The following is a 16,266-nucleotide window of genomic DNA, read 5'->3' on the forward strand; positions in this document are numbered from 1 at the left end:
TTCTGTGTAATTGAATCACTAATTGAAAGGGGCATGTTCAAAATAATAGCAGTGTGGAGTTCTATTAGTAAAGTCATTCATTCTTTGAAAAACAGGTGGCAATTATTGCCCTTATTTAAGGAAGGAAGGCAGCAAATGTTGTACACACTGGTCACAGTGCATTTCCCTCTGAAATGCTGAGGAAAATGGGTTGTTCCAGACATTGTTCAGAAGAGCAGCGTACCTTGATGAAAAAGTTGATTGGAGGGGAAAACATATAAAGTGCAGAAAATGATAGGCTCCTCAGCTAAAATGATCGCAAATGCTTTAAAATGGCAACCAAAACCTGAAAGACGTGGAAGAAAGCAAAAACTACCATTTGAATGGATAGAAGAATAGCCAAAATGGCAAGGACTCAGCCAACAATCAGCTCCAGGAAGATCAAAGAAGGTCTAAAGTTACCTGTGAGTACTGTTACAATTAGAAGACGCCTATGTGAAGCCAAGCTATCTGCAAGAAGCCCCCGCAAAGTCCCACTGTTGAAAAAAAGACATGTGCTGAAGAGGTTACAATTTGCCAAAGAGCACATTGACTGGCCTAAAAACATTTTGTGGACTGATGAAAGGAAGATTGTTCTTTTTGGATCTAGTGGCCAGAGACAGTTTGTCAGACGACCCCCAAACACTGAATTCAAGCCACAGTACACTGTGAAGACAGTGAAGCATGGTTGCGCAAGCATCATGATATGGGGATGTTTCTCATACTACGGTGTTGGGCCTATTTATCGCATACCAGGGATCATGGATCAGTTTGAATACATCAGAATACTTGAAGAGGTCATGCTGCCTTATACTGAAGAGGAAATGCCCTTGAAATGGGTGTTCCAACAAGACAACGACCCCAAACATACCAGTAAACGTGCAACATCTTGGTTCCAGACCAACAAGATTGACGTTATGGAGTGGCCAGCCCAATCCTTGGATCTTAATCCAATAGAAAACTTGTGGGGTGACATCAAAAATGCAGTTTCTGAGGCAAAACCAAGAAATAGAGAAGAACTGTGGAATGTAGCCCAATCATCCTGGGCTGGAATACCTGTTCACAGGTGCCAGAAGTTGGTTGACTCCATGCAACACAGATGTACAGCAGTTCTCAGAAACAGTGCTTATACAACTAAATATTCATTATGTGATTCAAAGGAAAGCAAAATCTTCAAACATTTTTCAGTTTATATAGTGAATGTTTGAGTTTGTAAAGAAGAATACAAACACTGCTATTTTTTTTGAACAGTCTGATATTCACTTTTCTTCAATTTTTTTTAGAGGAACAACACACATTTTATATATTTTCTTCATGTTTTGATTTGGAATAGAATGTGTAGTGTTCCCAATGCATTTGTGTGTATGGAAATAAAAGCTATTGGAAGGATTTTGAGCTTTATTCACTTTTTTCAACACACTGCTATTATTGTTAACACAACTGTACACCTTATGTGTTTTTCACATTTATTTTTAGGAAGCATTGAATTACAACATTCTGCAATGTACATGATCAAACATATGAAGTAATTATGGATTGTTTGCTTTAAAAGAAATCTGCCATTAGAGAATATGCATTCTGCCATGCCATTGCTGACCTCCTCCTTTTAATTAGTTGTCAGGCTATCATGGTGACTCTCTTGCTTCAATACTCTATCCTGGGACAAATATGCACATTAAGTATTCTTGCTTTTGCTTGACATTCCTGACCTGAACTCTTGTTCTAAGTCAGTGACTAAAAGGATGAGTGTCAAAAGGTCAGGATAACAGCCAGAGAAGTAGCATTTACAGAAGGAAATCAACTTTGGCAGTCTTTGTATTTCTCTCATGATTGATTATTAAACCTTTTGTTAGCAGAGGTGCAATGGATAATGAGACTTGCTATTGCATAGTGATAGTCCTTGGTGACAACAGGCAAGACAATGTGGAAACCCAGCATGCTGGCAGTTAGTAAAGTGTTAGGAGTCCCTTAGAGAAACTTTGTGATTTGTATTGAAAATATTTGTTTTTTTTTTACAAATCATATCTCACAACTTAGTACACAATTCTAATTTCAACTTTTTATAATATGTAATAATGTAAAATAGCATGGTTGCAATCCAAAAGCTTTTAAAACAAGCAGTTGTCTTCATTCCTTGCTAAACGCCAAACATCTTATAGAAAATACATCTTTTTTTATTTTATCATAAGATAAAATCTAAAACTATATCAGAAGTATATTTTCATCATATGCAATGTTATATACAACAACGGGATCCTCAAAGAACGACTGGATTGCCATCCTACATAAATATACACACTGGATTGATAATCTTAGTTTACAAACTAGGAGATTTACAGGGAAATACTGATGTCATCAAACATGGAGCTAAAGTTTCTGGACTATATTCAAACAACCATTCTAACACATATACCAATTACCCTTTAATGTAGTCTTCAACTGTAATGGTGCGCACATTTAACCACTTGCCCTCCGGAAGATTTACCCCCCTTCCTAACCAGGCACTTTTTTGCGATACGGTGCTGCGTTACTTTAACTGACAATGCACTGCTGTACATAAATTAAATTTATCTCCTTTTTTTTATCACAAATAGAGATTTCGTTTAGTGGTATTTGATCACCTGTGCATTTTTTATGAACAAAAAAGGACCGACAATTTAGAAAAAAGAAAAAAACATTTTTGACTTTTTGCTATAAAACATATCCAGTAAAAATTTTTAAAATCTAATTTCTTCATAAATTTAAGCCAAAATTTATTCTGCTACATCTTTGCTAAAAAAACAAAAAAACAATACATGTAAATTAACTGGTTTACGTGAAAGTTATAGCGTCTACAAATGGCGGTATATATATACACTGGAATTTTTATTTACGTAGTAATGGCGGCGATCAGCAACTTATTGAGGGACTGTAGCAGGCATTCTGACACTGGTGGGGAACTAACTGCCACTTACATCCCCAGTGACACTAATACAGTGATCAGTGCTAACAAAAAAGCACTGACACTGTACTAATGACACTGGGCAGGAAGGGGTTAACATCTGGGGCGATCAAAGGGTTAACACTGTGCAGTGTGTTATTTACTGTGTAGACAAGCTGCTTTGCATTGCTCTGCTGTGCAGAGCAATACAAAGCAGCCTGTTCATGCTGATAGGGAAGAGATCTGTGTTGTTTACATACAGACCTCTCCCGTCAGCTCCGCCGATGATCACTGTGTCCCGGGTGAGAATTGGCAGCCAGGGCCCATGACTGACATGCCGAGGAGCCAATAGTGGCGCAAGTGGGGAGCACGCACGCCCCCTACCTGTAAGTGCAAAATCACGTTTTTATACGTGATTTTGCACATCCCTGCCGTACTGTAGCAGTACTTCTGCTATAGGGTGATCGGGAATCGGTTAATAATAATCGGTTCTCTCATCCTCCCCTTCTTCCAGTGCCCCCCTCTTATCTTCTGATAAGACATAGCGTGTGGAGACACTCCACATGCTCAGTTTGGTGTGTATTGCTAGAAAGGGTTTTTTTTTTTATTGGGAGAGTGCATGTGATCAGCACTGGGCCAATCGGCACCGTCCAGACAAGAGGTCAGGGGTTCTACATCCTCTTAGAGCAGAAAGAAAACTCCTACAAGCTGTAACCAGTGCTCTGCTGAACACTAATATAAGTCACTAGACTGCTCTAACTGCTGATGAGAAAAGGTATTTAGCAGTTGATTGAAATAAATGCATTCCATGTAATGTGTACTATGGGAGACCAGATATAGTGAATGCAGGGTCCTGGGTTTAGTAACACTAAATATCATACTCACTACCTGTCAAAAGCCCTGTGAAAAGCAATCCAGCATGGTTCGCTTTTCAGAAGGCAATGCAAGCATAAACAAGACCTGACTCACTCACTTGTATATGCTAAATCAGCTTGGGCTCTTAAACTCCATAAACAGAGCCTAACAAGCTACTTGTTGACTCAAAAGAAGAATACAAAATAATATGCATTTTTTTTGTTTCTACTTGATCCACTTATTCATTCAAAATTTGAGAAACCCTCGATTTATTTTTGTTATGTGTACCTATTCACACAGCATACTTACAAATGTTTTTCTTTAATGTTTCTTAGTACTTAGATGCTTTTTTAGGAGAAATTACCAGGGCTGACTCCAAGCAAGAATAAAGGTTTAGGGACAGGCAGAGCTCCCTCTCTTTAACATACAATGGAGTAGCCATTGACAAAGTTCAAACCTAGTTTATAACCAATGAGATGGCATCTGCTAGCAATGTATGAATAGGGTTAATTATGGCAAACACAGCTCCCTCATAAATAAGGAAAACCAAGTAGGAATTTCCAGTGTTGGAGTTTCCAGAAAGGAGTATCTAATAAAAGTTAAGCTGCAATTTTTTAATCTTTTTGCAGGTATGCTCTGTGAATGGGAACATTTTCCAAATATATATTATAGGTGTAGTCATCCTGAAAGAAACGTAAATTTTTGTTGGGTCCTGACGATAACAAAAGGAATTCTGACCAGAGTTACAGGCTGGTACCTTTAAGTGACTGGACACTGGTAAAGCTTTTGAGGATACATTCTCTAGGTTCCCCCCCCATAAACCTACTCTACGCCGAGTCCTCAGTTTTGTGGCACGCAGTGCAGAGTGACACAGCATTAGAAGTGAGGGTGGCCTGTGTACTGTACTGTATTCCAAAATATGGAATTTACAGTTAAGTAAGAATTCCTTTTTTATTACTTGGAACAGTACAGGCCACAGGCTGAATATTCATAGACCCTGGGACATCCCCAATAAATGAGGATGGGCAACAAGTTAGGCAAACAGACCTGTGCCAACAGGACCAACTACAGGTCAACAGATCCAACTTCAGAGTGTCTCTGCAAGAACCCTTTGTCTGAAAGCTGCATCAGCAAAAGATTCAATGTCCTCCTGGTACAATTTTGAAAATGGTATGAACAGAATTTTGAAAATGGTATGAACAGAATTTTGAAAATGGTATGAACAGAATTTTGAAAATGGTGTGAACAGAATTTTGAAAATGGTGTGAACAGAAGGTGAAGTGGTGGCTTTACAAAGCTGGGCAGCAGAGGATTGATGTCTAAATGCCAAAGAAACTGCCACCTATCTGGTGGAATGAGCTCATAGCAGTGCAGGAGGAGCTTTTTCTTTTAGAGTACAATTTTTTTAGATGAGTTGTCTTATCCATCTAGCGAGTTCTAGAGATCATTTCGAAGCAAGATCTCCCTAATGAGGTCTAAACAGTAGGACAATTAGGAGTGTTTTTCTTATAGAAGATGTGGCTTTGAGTTGAATTCTGAAGGTTCTATGTGCAGGTAGTGAAAAGCAATTTCCTTTGGGTGCTTCAGAGTAAGGCACAAAGAAGGAAGTGCAATATCTTTATTGAGGTGGAAGACTGGCACCACCTTAGGAAGGAAGGATGGCCTTATCTTTGTGGATGATGAGGAATGGCCAAAAGAGAGGGCTGCTAGTTTTGAAAAACATCTCAGAGATAATGTTCCTTGGATCACAAAGGATTGGAATACTCCTTCCCAGCCCGAAAAGACTGGCATCGGTCGTTATTACTTTCCAGTGATATGGCAGTAGCAACCTTCCCATTTTAACGGCCAGGTTGGAAATTAAACAGGCTAGGGAGTTCCTGGCCTGGTAGGACAGGAGCCTAGGTAGATTGAGAGAAGGTGCAAGCTTGTTCCATGCCAACAAAATGTTTTGTTGGAGAGATTTGGAATTAAATTGGGGTCAGAGGGAGGCTGCAGCTATGGGAACATGTAACATGTTCCAAAGGTGAACTTATCTTTTAAGTGAATATATTCCAAATACAGTCATGTTTTGCCAATAATCATAGTGTATATACGCAAACTATTCAGGATTAAGGGATACAGTAATGATCTAATCAACAGGGTGACCCTGTCTTACCTTATCCATATCACTCGTCCTTATAAAGGTTTCAGGCTTTGCCCATCACAGTGGGCATAAACCCTGAACTGGTCTTCAGGGACTGGGTTCCATAAGGATGGACCAAGGCGCTGGACAGGTATAGCACCCTGCAGCTAGCTACTTGTTGTACAAAGTGCCAAGGTGAATGTCCATGCAGAATCAAGCATCCAAAGCAACATTACAGGCCATCCCCACAATGTGGAGTTTGGGTACAGCTCCCAAAGTCAGACTGACGTTACATTGTTCCAAATACACTGCTTCTATTGTAATAAACTACTTAGCAATGGGTGATTCATCCATAAGAAAGAAGTGGTCCATCATCCAAGGACACTAGCAAAAACTGAGGAATCACAGGAGTGTGGAAGCGTTATAGCAGGGGATGTCCGGGGGGGTGTCCTCAAAAAGTTTGTCCAATCATCCAAAAGGTACCAAACTTTAACCATGAATATTCAGCCTGTTCACTGTACAATTAGGATAAATATGTATACAACAATTGTACATTGCCATTTAAATATCTCAGCAATATTTTATAGATATTAATTATGGAATTATTATAATCACTCGATTCATACAATTTTTATCTCCCTTTCATTTTGAAGCATATTCAGACCTCATTGAAGTAAATGGTTCACAAAGAGACTGGACTTTTTAAAATAAAAGTAAGGCCTATAAGGGGGCTGTCCACTTTTTACACTGGCAACACCCTTTATTTACATTGCCTTGGTAGAAAACCTCATGGGAAATTTTCAAAACCTAAACATAGCAGTCATGTGTGAAAGTTATTTAAATAAGATATGTATAAATATAACAATTTAACTGGCAGCCTCAGAGAAGAGGAACAAAACCAGTCAGTCAATGCCAAAATCTACAGCTGCCTCAAGACAGCTTTAAAATCTTTTTCTAGGTACTGACCCATGATTTAGAATTTAAAACTCACAGCCACAAACAAAGCAAGCCACAAATCACAATTGATGTGCAGGGCAAAAGTCCTGCAAAGGATGTTCAGAATGGACTGTACCCTGAACAGCTAATTGGTATTCAAAAATGCTGGCTCAGTTAAAGTGCTTATAATGAATTGCCAAGAATGTGCCTCATTGTGTATAGAAACTTTTCAGTGCAAAGCAAGGGTAATGAAGGCAGGCCATAAGTTTTAATCATGTTACTCACAGGGGTGAGAAGATGATGAGGGTATTATAGCCTGCTATGTATGGAAAGAGACTGAGATCTAACACATTATTATATACCTGTTAAAAAATGCACGTTTTTTTGCTTTCTTTTTGACTGGCTAATCTATGCGAGTAGTTTAGCCATTCACTTAACCTAGCCTACTTTAATGCAGTGATTGATCTTTACACTCCCTGTTCACTATGTACTATTCTCTCTTTCAAACCAACACCAGCATTTCCAAGGCCTATTCAGTGTTTCTTCAGAAGATAACAATATTTATTTTTTTTATTTTATTACAGGTACTTACATAGTGCAGTCAACTTACACAGTGCATTTTATATATATATATATATATATATATATACACACACACACACACACACACACACACACACACATCTTTTCACGTGAAAACACTGCAGAAATGGCACTTTGCTACAATGTAAAGTAGTGAGTGTACAGCTTGTATAGCAGTGTAAATTTGCTGTCCCCTCAAAATAACACACACAGCCATTAATGTCTACACCGCTGACAACAAAAGTGAGTACACCCCTAAGTGAAAATTGTCCAAATTTGGCCCAATTAGCCATTTTCCCTCCTCGCTCTCATGTGACTTGCTAGTGTTACAATGTCTCAGGTGTGAATGGGGAGCAGGTGTGTTAAATTTGATGTTATCACTCTCACTCTCTCATACTGGTCACTGGAAGTTCAACATGGCATCTCATGGCAAAGAACTCTCTGAGGATCTGAAAAAAAGAATTGATGCTCTACATAAAGATGGCCTAGGTTATAAGAAGATTGCCAAGACCCTAAACAGGCCTCGCCGTGGTTGACCAAAGAAGTTGAGTGCAAGTGCGCAGCATCAATCCAGAGGTTGTCTTTGGGAAATAGATGCATGAGTGCTGCCAGCATTGCTGCAGAGGTTGAAGAAGTGGTGGGTCAGCCTGTCAGTGCTCAGACCATACGGCGCACACTGCATCAAATTGGTCTGCATGGCTGTCATCTCAGAAGGAAGGCTTGTCTAAAGATGATGCACAAGAAAGCCTGCAAACAGTTTGTTGAAGACAAGCAGACTAAGGACATGGATTACTGGAACCATGTACTGTGGTCTGATGAGACCAAGAAACTTATTTGGTTCAGATGGTGTCAAGCGTGTGTGGGGCAACCAGGTGAGGAGTACAAAGACAAGTGTGTCTTGCCTACAGTCAAGCGTGGTGGTGGTAGTGTCATGGTCTGGGGCTGCATGATTGCTGCCGACACTGGGGAGCTACAGTTCATTGAGGGAACCATGAATGCCAACATATACTGTAACATACTGAAACAAAGCATGATCCCCTCCCTCCGGAAACTGGGCCACAGGGCAGTATTCCAACATGACAACAACCCCAAACACACCTCCAAGACAACCACTGTCTTGCTAAAGAAGCTGAGGGTAAAGGTGATGGACTGGTCAAGCATGTCTCCAGACCTAAACCCTATTGAGCATCTGTGGGGCATCCTCAAATGGAAGGTGGAGGAGTGCAAGGTCTCTAACATCCACCAGCTCTGTGATGTCATTATGGAAGAGTGGAAGAGGACTCCAGTGGCAACCTATGAAGCTCTGTTGAACGCCATGCCCAAGAGGGTTAAGGCAGTGCTGGAAAATAATGGTGGCCTCATAAAATATTGACACTTTGGGCCCAATTTGGACATTTTCACTTAGGGGTGTGCTCACTTTTATTGCCAGTGGTTTAGACATTAATGGTTGTGTGTTGAGTTATTTTGAGGGGACAGCAAATGTACACTGTTCTACAAGCTGTACACTCACTACTTTACATTGTAGCAAAGTGTCATTTCGTCAGTGTTGTCACATGAAAAGATAGAATAAAATATTTACAGAAATGTGAGAGGTGTATTCACTTCTGTGAGATACTGTATACTATGCATTCATGTTAGCTCCTAACCCTCAAGGAGCGTACAATCTAAGGTCCCTAACTCACATTCACAGATAATAGGACCAGTTTAGACAGGAGCCAAATAACCTACCAGCATGTCTTTGTTGTGTGGGAGAAAACCGGAGGACCCGGAGGAATCCCATGCAGGTACAGGGAGAACATGCAGACCACCGTGCTACCTAAAAAGTGAGCTCTCCAATCACAAATCACCTTGTATTCTGTGAGAAGAATGCAAGATGCTTTCTGAATGGAAGAGGTGCTGAATGAGTGACCTGCTGTGATCATTGTGTTACATCTATCTCTGTAGTTTCAGGCCCAGAAGTTTAGTGCTTATTGTACTGTACCAGCCGAATGAATGTAAATATTTTCTCTAACGTCGTTAGAGAAAACATCACACACCTCATTAGCGGCAATTTATTTTCAGGCCCCTTGCAGACTGAGTTATTCAGTTACAGTGAGTCCCCCTCGGTGCTTTAGTGCACCCAGGTTTGACGGGTGCAGCCTCCAGCTCCACTGCAGGCAGCCTATAAAAAGTCTTTGGCAGACTGGGGCTAGACAAGACTGAAAGCTGTACCAAGTAATACTCGTGCAGGGGCGGACTGACCATTCGAGCACTCTGGCACAGCCCGAGGTCCCGGGGGTCAGTAGGGGGCCCCATAAAATGCTCCTGGTACATTTTATAGGCTTTTTTGTGTGTGTTTTGAGTGTGGGCAAGGACACAGGGGCCCCATGATCCCCAATTGCCCGGGGGCCCCATGAGTTGTCATTCCGCCCCTGTACTCGTGTTTAGGGTACAGGGTCCTAAATGTTGATACCATCTCGGTACCATTTAAAGCTAGCTATAGCCATCCCCCTTTTTCAAGGGACCAAAAGTAATTGGACAAATGAATATAATTATAAATAAAATGTTCATTTGTAATATTTGTTGAGAATCCTTTACCAGCAATGACTGCCTGAAGTCTGGAACCCATGGATATTACCAAAGACTGGGTTTCCTCCTTTCTGATGCTTTGCCAGCCTATAACTGCAGCTGTCTTCAGTTGTTCTTTGTTTGTGGGTCTTTCTGCCTCTAGGTTTGCCTTCAGCAATTGAAATGCATGCTCAATGGAGTATAGATTAGGAGATTGACTCGTCCATGTGCAGAATAATCCACTTCTTTTCCTTCAAAAGCTCCTGGGTTGCTTTTGCAGTGTGTTTTGGATCATTGTCCATCTGTACTGTGAAGCTCCGTCCAATCAACTTTGCTGCATTTGGCTGAATCTGGGCTGACAGTATATCTCTAAACACTGCAGAATTCATCCGGCTGCTTCTGTCTTCTGTCATATCTTCAATAAACACCAATGACCCAGTGCCACTGGAAGCCATGCATGCCCATGCCATCACACTGCCTCCACCATGTTTTACAGATGATGTTGTGTGCTTTGGATCATGATCTGCTCCAAGCCTTCCCCACACTTTTTTCTTCCCATCATTCTGGTACAGATTAATCTTAGTTTCATCCATCCAAAGAATGCTTTTCCAGAACTGGTCTGGCTTTTTTAGATGTTTTTTGGCAAAGTCTAATCTGGCTTTTCTATTCTTCAGGCTTATGAATAGTTTGCATCTTGTGGTGAACCCTCTGTATTTGCTCTCGTGAAGTCTTCTCTTGATTGTAGACTTTGACAATGATACGCCCACCTCCTGGACAGTGTCCTTCACTTGTCTGGATGTTGTGAATGGGTTTTTCTTTACCATAGAGGGAATCCTGCGATCATCCACCACTGTTGTCTTCCAAGGACATCCATGCCTTTTGATGTTGCTGAGCTCACCAGTGCGTTCTTCTTTCCTCAGAATGTACCAAACTGTTGATTTGGCCACTCCTAAGGTTGCTGCTATCTCTCTGATGGATTTGTTTAATTTTTGAAGCCTTACAATGGCCTGTTTCACTTGCATGGACAGCTCCTTAGAACGCATGATGTAGGTTCACAGCAATAGATTCCAAATGCAAATACCACACTTAGAATAATCTCCAGAACTTTTACCTGCTTAATTGATGAAGCAATAACGAAGGAGTAGCCCACACCTGGCCATGAAACAGCTTTCGATTCAATTGTCCAATTACTTTTGGTCCCTTGAAAAAGGGGGATGGCTACTTTTAAGAGCTGTAATTCTTAAATCCTTCCTTCAATTTGGATGTACATACCCTCAAATTAAACCTGAGAGTGTGCACTTTCAGCCCATATCCATTATATTACTATAGCTTGAATATGTTTTGGTAAATACCTGACAAAACCTAAAATTGTGCCTGTGTCCAAATATATATGGACCTAACTGTATTGCAACATCTATCTTTTTCCATTCTTCAAGAACAACCTCTTAGTGCCTGGATGCTGGATGGAGAGTGATGCTCAACTTGTCTCAACAGAATTCCCCATAGGTTTTCAATAGGGTTCAGATCAGGAGACATACTTGGCCACTGAATCACTTTCTATATGTTCTGTAAGTGACCACCTTGAAATAGTTATCCAAATATCACTATATTGCGCCTGATGCAAAAAAGATTTTAAGCCTCTAAATAAAATTATATATATTACTGCCACTATACCCCATTTCAAAAATCCAAAAATATAAGTATCACCCCTATTTTAGTGAATACAAGCGGCGCATACACTTCATAATGCTATCATCAAACATCAATTATCACTCATATTATGCATCATTCTTTGTCTTCACCATTAATTCTGTAACAAAAAATACATAAATAAAAATAAACAAATAACCTAATAAATATGACACATGATGTGATATTACACAAATCCTGTGACTTGAAAATATAAGTTACAAAAAAGTCCCGGGATAAAAAGTAATAAAGAAGAAATTAAAGTCCAGTGCTGAAATAATTTCATGTGGTGCAGAAAACTTTAAAGTGTTGAAACCTTGTGCTGTGCCCACCATGCACCCCCACTCAGGTGTGCACTCACCAGATATTGCCTTTGTTAAAGCATAATCAAGAGGATATCCATTAATTAGATCAGGAGGTTCCTCCAAGAATAGCCCACTCAATGATTGGTTGCCAGGATAATTCAAAAACTCCACTCCACCATATCATGAAAAGAGAAGAAAATATCCGCTCCAATAGTATATTACCCAAGATAAATGGCTTTATTTGCTCCAAGTAATGCACTTACAAAATTAAAGACATCAACAAGCCCAAATGATATGTCTTTGTGACAAGCAGATACTGCATGGTGCTCTCACCATCTCCGGAACTGTCGGACAGAACGCCGTCACTTCTGGTTACGGATGTACGTCACTTCCGGTCTGCCGCACCGTCACGCCCTGGCGCGTTTCATCATATCCTGACTTACTCATAGGGGTGACGATGCGGTGCGTCACATGAAATTATGTCAGCACTGGACTTTAATTTCTTCTTCATTACTTTTTTATCACGGGACTTTTTTTTGAAATTATATATATATTTTCAAGTCACGGTATTTGTGTAATATCACATCGTGTCATATTTATTAAGTTTATTTATTTTTATTTATAGATTTTTTGTTACAGAATTAATGGTGAAGAAAAAGAATAATACATAATATAAGAGTGATAATTGATGTTTGATCATAGCATTATGAAGTGTATGCGCAGCTTGTATTCACTAAAATAGGGGTGATACTGAATCACTTTTACCTTGTTCTTCTTCAGAAACAACAGTGGCCTTGGAAGTGTGTTTTTGATTGTCATGTTGGAAAAGTGCACGACGACTAAGGGCACGGAGTGATGGTAGCATCTTCTCTTTCAATATAGAGCAGTACATCTGTGAATTCATGATACCATCAATGAAATGCAGCTCGCTGACATTGGCAGCACTCAAGGACACTACTACCACCATGTTTCACTGTAGGCACCCTGCATTTTTCTTTATACTCCTCACCTTTTTGACGCCATTCAGTTTTGAAGCCATCCGTATCAAAAACATTTATCTTAGTCTCATCACTCCAGAGTACAGAGTCCTAGTAGTCTTTTTTCAGCATGGGCCCTGGCAAATTCTAGGTGGGCTTTTTTGTGCATGGGCTATAGGAGAGGCTTCCTTCATGAACGACACCAATGCATGCCATTCCTCTGCAGTGTATGCCGTATTGTGTCATGGAAAACAACCACCACAGTTTGGTTTTCTACTTCTTTAGCTAACTGCAGTGAACTTGCATGGCGATTTTCTTCAACCCTGCTCATCAGAAGACCCTCCTGTCGAGGTATTAACTTCTGTGGACAGCCTGGACGTCTCTGTGAGATGGTTGCAGTTCCATCTTTGTTAAATTTTTGTATCACTTTTGCTACAGTATTCTGACTGATAAGTAAAGCTTTGTTGATCTTCTTATAGCCTTCACCTTTCTTGTGTAAATAAATGATTTTCTTTCTCAGGCCTTGTGACATTTCACTTCCATCTGGTGCCATTGCTGACAGCATTAAATGGGGAGTGGTTTTCTTTGTTAAGAAACACCCTTTTATAATCAACTATCTGTTGGAAACCTGTTTAATGAATAATTAGATTCACCTGTAGTTAAATTCTTGTTAATTAGGATTTTGTTGTCTAAAATTTAGATATGACTTTCATTGAGGTGTATTCATTTTTGCAACATGGTTTTGAATGAATGTGTTAGGAAAAATACTTTTTTGTGTGCGCAAATTAACAAATCTTGTTTGCAATCAATGGCCCGCATTTGTGGGAGTATTTTGCAGTGTCTCATAGAAAATGTTGATTCTGAAAGAAAAGTAAAGGTCTTCTGACAAATCTATTGGGGTGTACTCATTTATGCTGAGCACTGTGTATGAATATATCTCAATCATACTTGCACATATACATACCGAAAGACACACACATACTATTGATAACAATAACACACTAAATCATGTAATATATGAGTGAATAACCGACCAACTAGATCAAATCTGATGAACAACGCTCATAGTGACATTCCACAGGGTGCCCTTTGTCCATTAAATGTATTATGTACACTTACTTGGTTTGGCACAAATGACCTTTTCAGATGCATGTATGGAAGAAAATCGAGACTGATTTCCTTGCTCCTCACTTTCCCCATATTCAATAACCTCTACGTGACCAAGAGGCACACTCCATTTTAGTAAGTATTTCTGGCTTTCTGTTACCATGTTACTACCTTCATTGGAAGATCTAAAAGGAAAGCACATGGATTTAATAAGAAATTGTTACTGTGTATTGGAATTCTTTGTGATCAGATTCAGAATTCATTAAACACAGCCAGCATTTAGGGATGCTTTAAAGCACCCTAAACATAATTTACAAGCCGATTTGAGCTGAAAGTGGTTTAATAATATCAAAGTATCATTATGGAAAATTTCATGAAATTGTCAAAAAAGCAATACGATATTTTAAATAATGGTGTAATTGTGAAGAGAAATACACATAATTGGTTATAGCTAAAGTTTACCAATCAGAAGGGAGCATGCGTTTTGTCTGTCTTCAGAGATACATGCCCCCTGCTTAGGCACATCTATAGTTCTGCAATCAGCAAAGTTCATGTAACAGTATACTTAACCACTTAATTACTAGCATGTAATACCCCTTTGTTTTTAAGTTTTCAGTTCTGTAATACTTAATGAAAACTGACATCATGCAACACTGCACCAAGATTAATTGTATATATTTTTTTGAGACAGGTGGAGCTTTCTTTTCCTGGTATTTAATAAAACATTGCATTTTTTTTTACTATTTAAAGGAAAAAAGACCAAAAATTAAACAGAAAACAGTTTTATTAAACTTTTTGTTAAAATAAAAAAAAAACAGTGCACACGCCCTAAAGTGTCCCCTTTTTGGAAAGAAGACACTCCATGGTGATCAGTTTTTTTTGCTGCCATTTTTTGAAAATGAAGAAACATGGTGGTATTGAACTGGTGCTAGATACAAGGCATACAGGTCATACACAGAGAAAGGAGGTGGCGAAGGGGTTAATGTACAGGTCATATACAGTGGGAGGATGGAGGCAGAATTAAGATCAGATTTACAGGAGAGAAAGAAGGGGTGACCATGCTAAAAACTACTTGCAGCTACTGCTGCTCTGATCTGCACTGAATTATTATTTCCTCTGTTGTAAGAAAAAGTGATGGGCTCACATATGTAAAACACTACACTCTTTACATTTGTAATTGCTGCGATTGGTCTATCTTTCACCAATCAAAGAGATCAAGGTACAGAGCCACTTGGATTGGCTCTATGCCCCTGAACACTGTGCACAGAGCTGATGTTCACAGGCATAGGATCAATGGCCATCCAATGGTGCTTTATAAAACGGCACTGAATACCACCACTTCACAGTTTAAAGATGTATAGTGGTAGTGAAATGTTTAAAGTGTACTGCATGTATAGTCAAAGTTTTTCTTGTTTGTTTCATGGGCTTGTCAACACGAGCTTGCACAGATTAAAGCTTGTGTGGTCTACTGTCTGTTAGGTGGGACCAAGAAAGTTGTTACAGCGAAAGGCCCGGTTTAGGGTTTTTTATTTTATTGAAGTATCACAAAATGTCACTTCATTCTGATTTGTACACCACAGTGTGTTGCAGTGCCTTACCCTGTGTAAAAATGCAAGGTCTGCATCTTTTATGCAGTGCACCACAATCAACTTCAGTCCAGTTTTGTGGTGTAAACAGGACATGAAGAAAACAGAACAATGGAGATAATGTGAATGAACCCTTAGATAGAGAAGAGAAGGTTAAAGGATCTTTTTGTTTCTTTGCTGTCTGTGTCATGCTAATGAGATTTCTCTTCAGTTCCTGTATTGGAGATACAACAGAAAGTGAGGTGAAATCTCCTCAAAGTAAGGAGAATTACCAGCACCTGTCACTGCAACATTAGTCCCAGCTGGATGATTTACCCTTACTTCTTGATCTCATGACAACTCTAAATGTTAGGTTATCCCCATAGTTTCTGTCTTGGTGCCAGTGATAGCCAAGAAAATTAGAGAACTTCCAAGCAGGGGAGAAGACATCACTAAAAACCCCTACCCATGTTATTTAAAACTAAATGTTTTGCCTTTACCTACAATTTAACCCCATAGTCCACTACACACACTATGTTAACAACCGCCTGGTGGTACCTCTAGCAGTCCACAGGACAGGATTCCCCAGAGCGTGGAGTCTAAACCCCAGTCTGCTTGTTCACCAGGGCCCCTGGTGGTGGGG

At 39.7% G+C, this 16,266-nt stretch overlaps 1 protein-coding gene across 4 annotated transcripts in view; it reads right to left on the minus strand.

Annotated features, from left to right (window-relative positions):
- Window positions 1-16,266, minus strand: part of ARHGEF10 (Rho guanine nucleotide exchange factor 10) — a 199,537-nt gene that overhangs the window by 62,212 nt on the left and 121,059 nt on the right. For all 4 annotated transcript variants that reach the window (XM_089679527.1, XM_089679526.1, XM_089679524.1 and 1 more), the window contains one exon: window positions 14,071-14,243. In XM_089679527.1, the coding sequence (XP_089535653.1) occupies window positions 14,071-14,243 (173 nt within the window). The remainder of the gene's footprint in view (window positions 1-14,070; window positions 14,244-16,266) is intronic.

The sequence above is a fragment of the Staurois parvus genome, unplaced genomic scaffold (assembly GCF_062004578.1).
Source record: "Staurois parvus isolate SC_StPar_1 unplaced genomic scaffold, SC_StPar_1.0 ptg000226l, whole genome shotgun sequence".
Lineage (NCBI taxonomy): Eukaryota > Metazoa > Chordata > Amphibia > Anura > Ranidae > Staurois > Staurois parvus.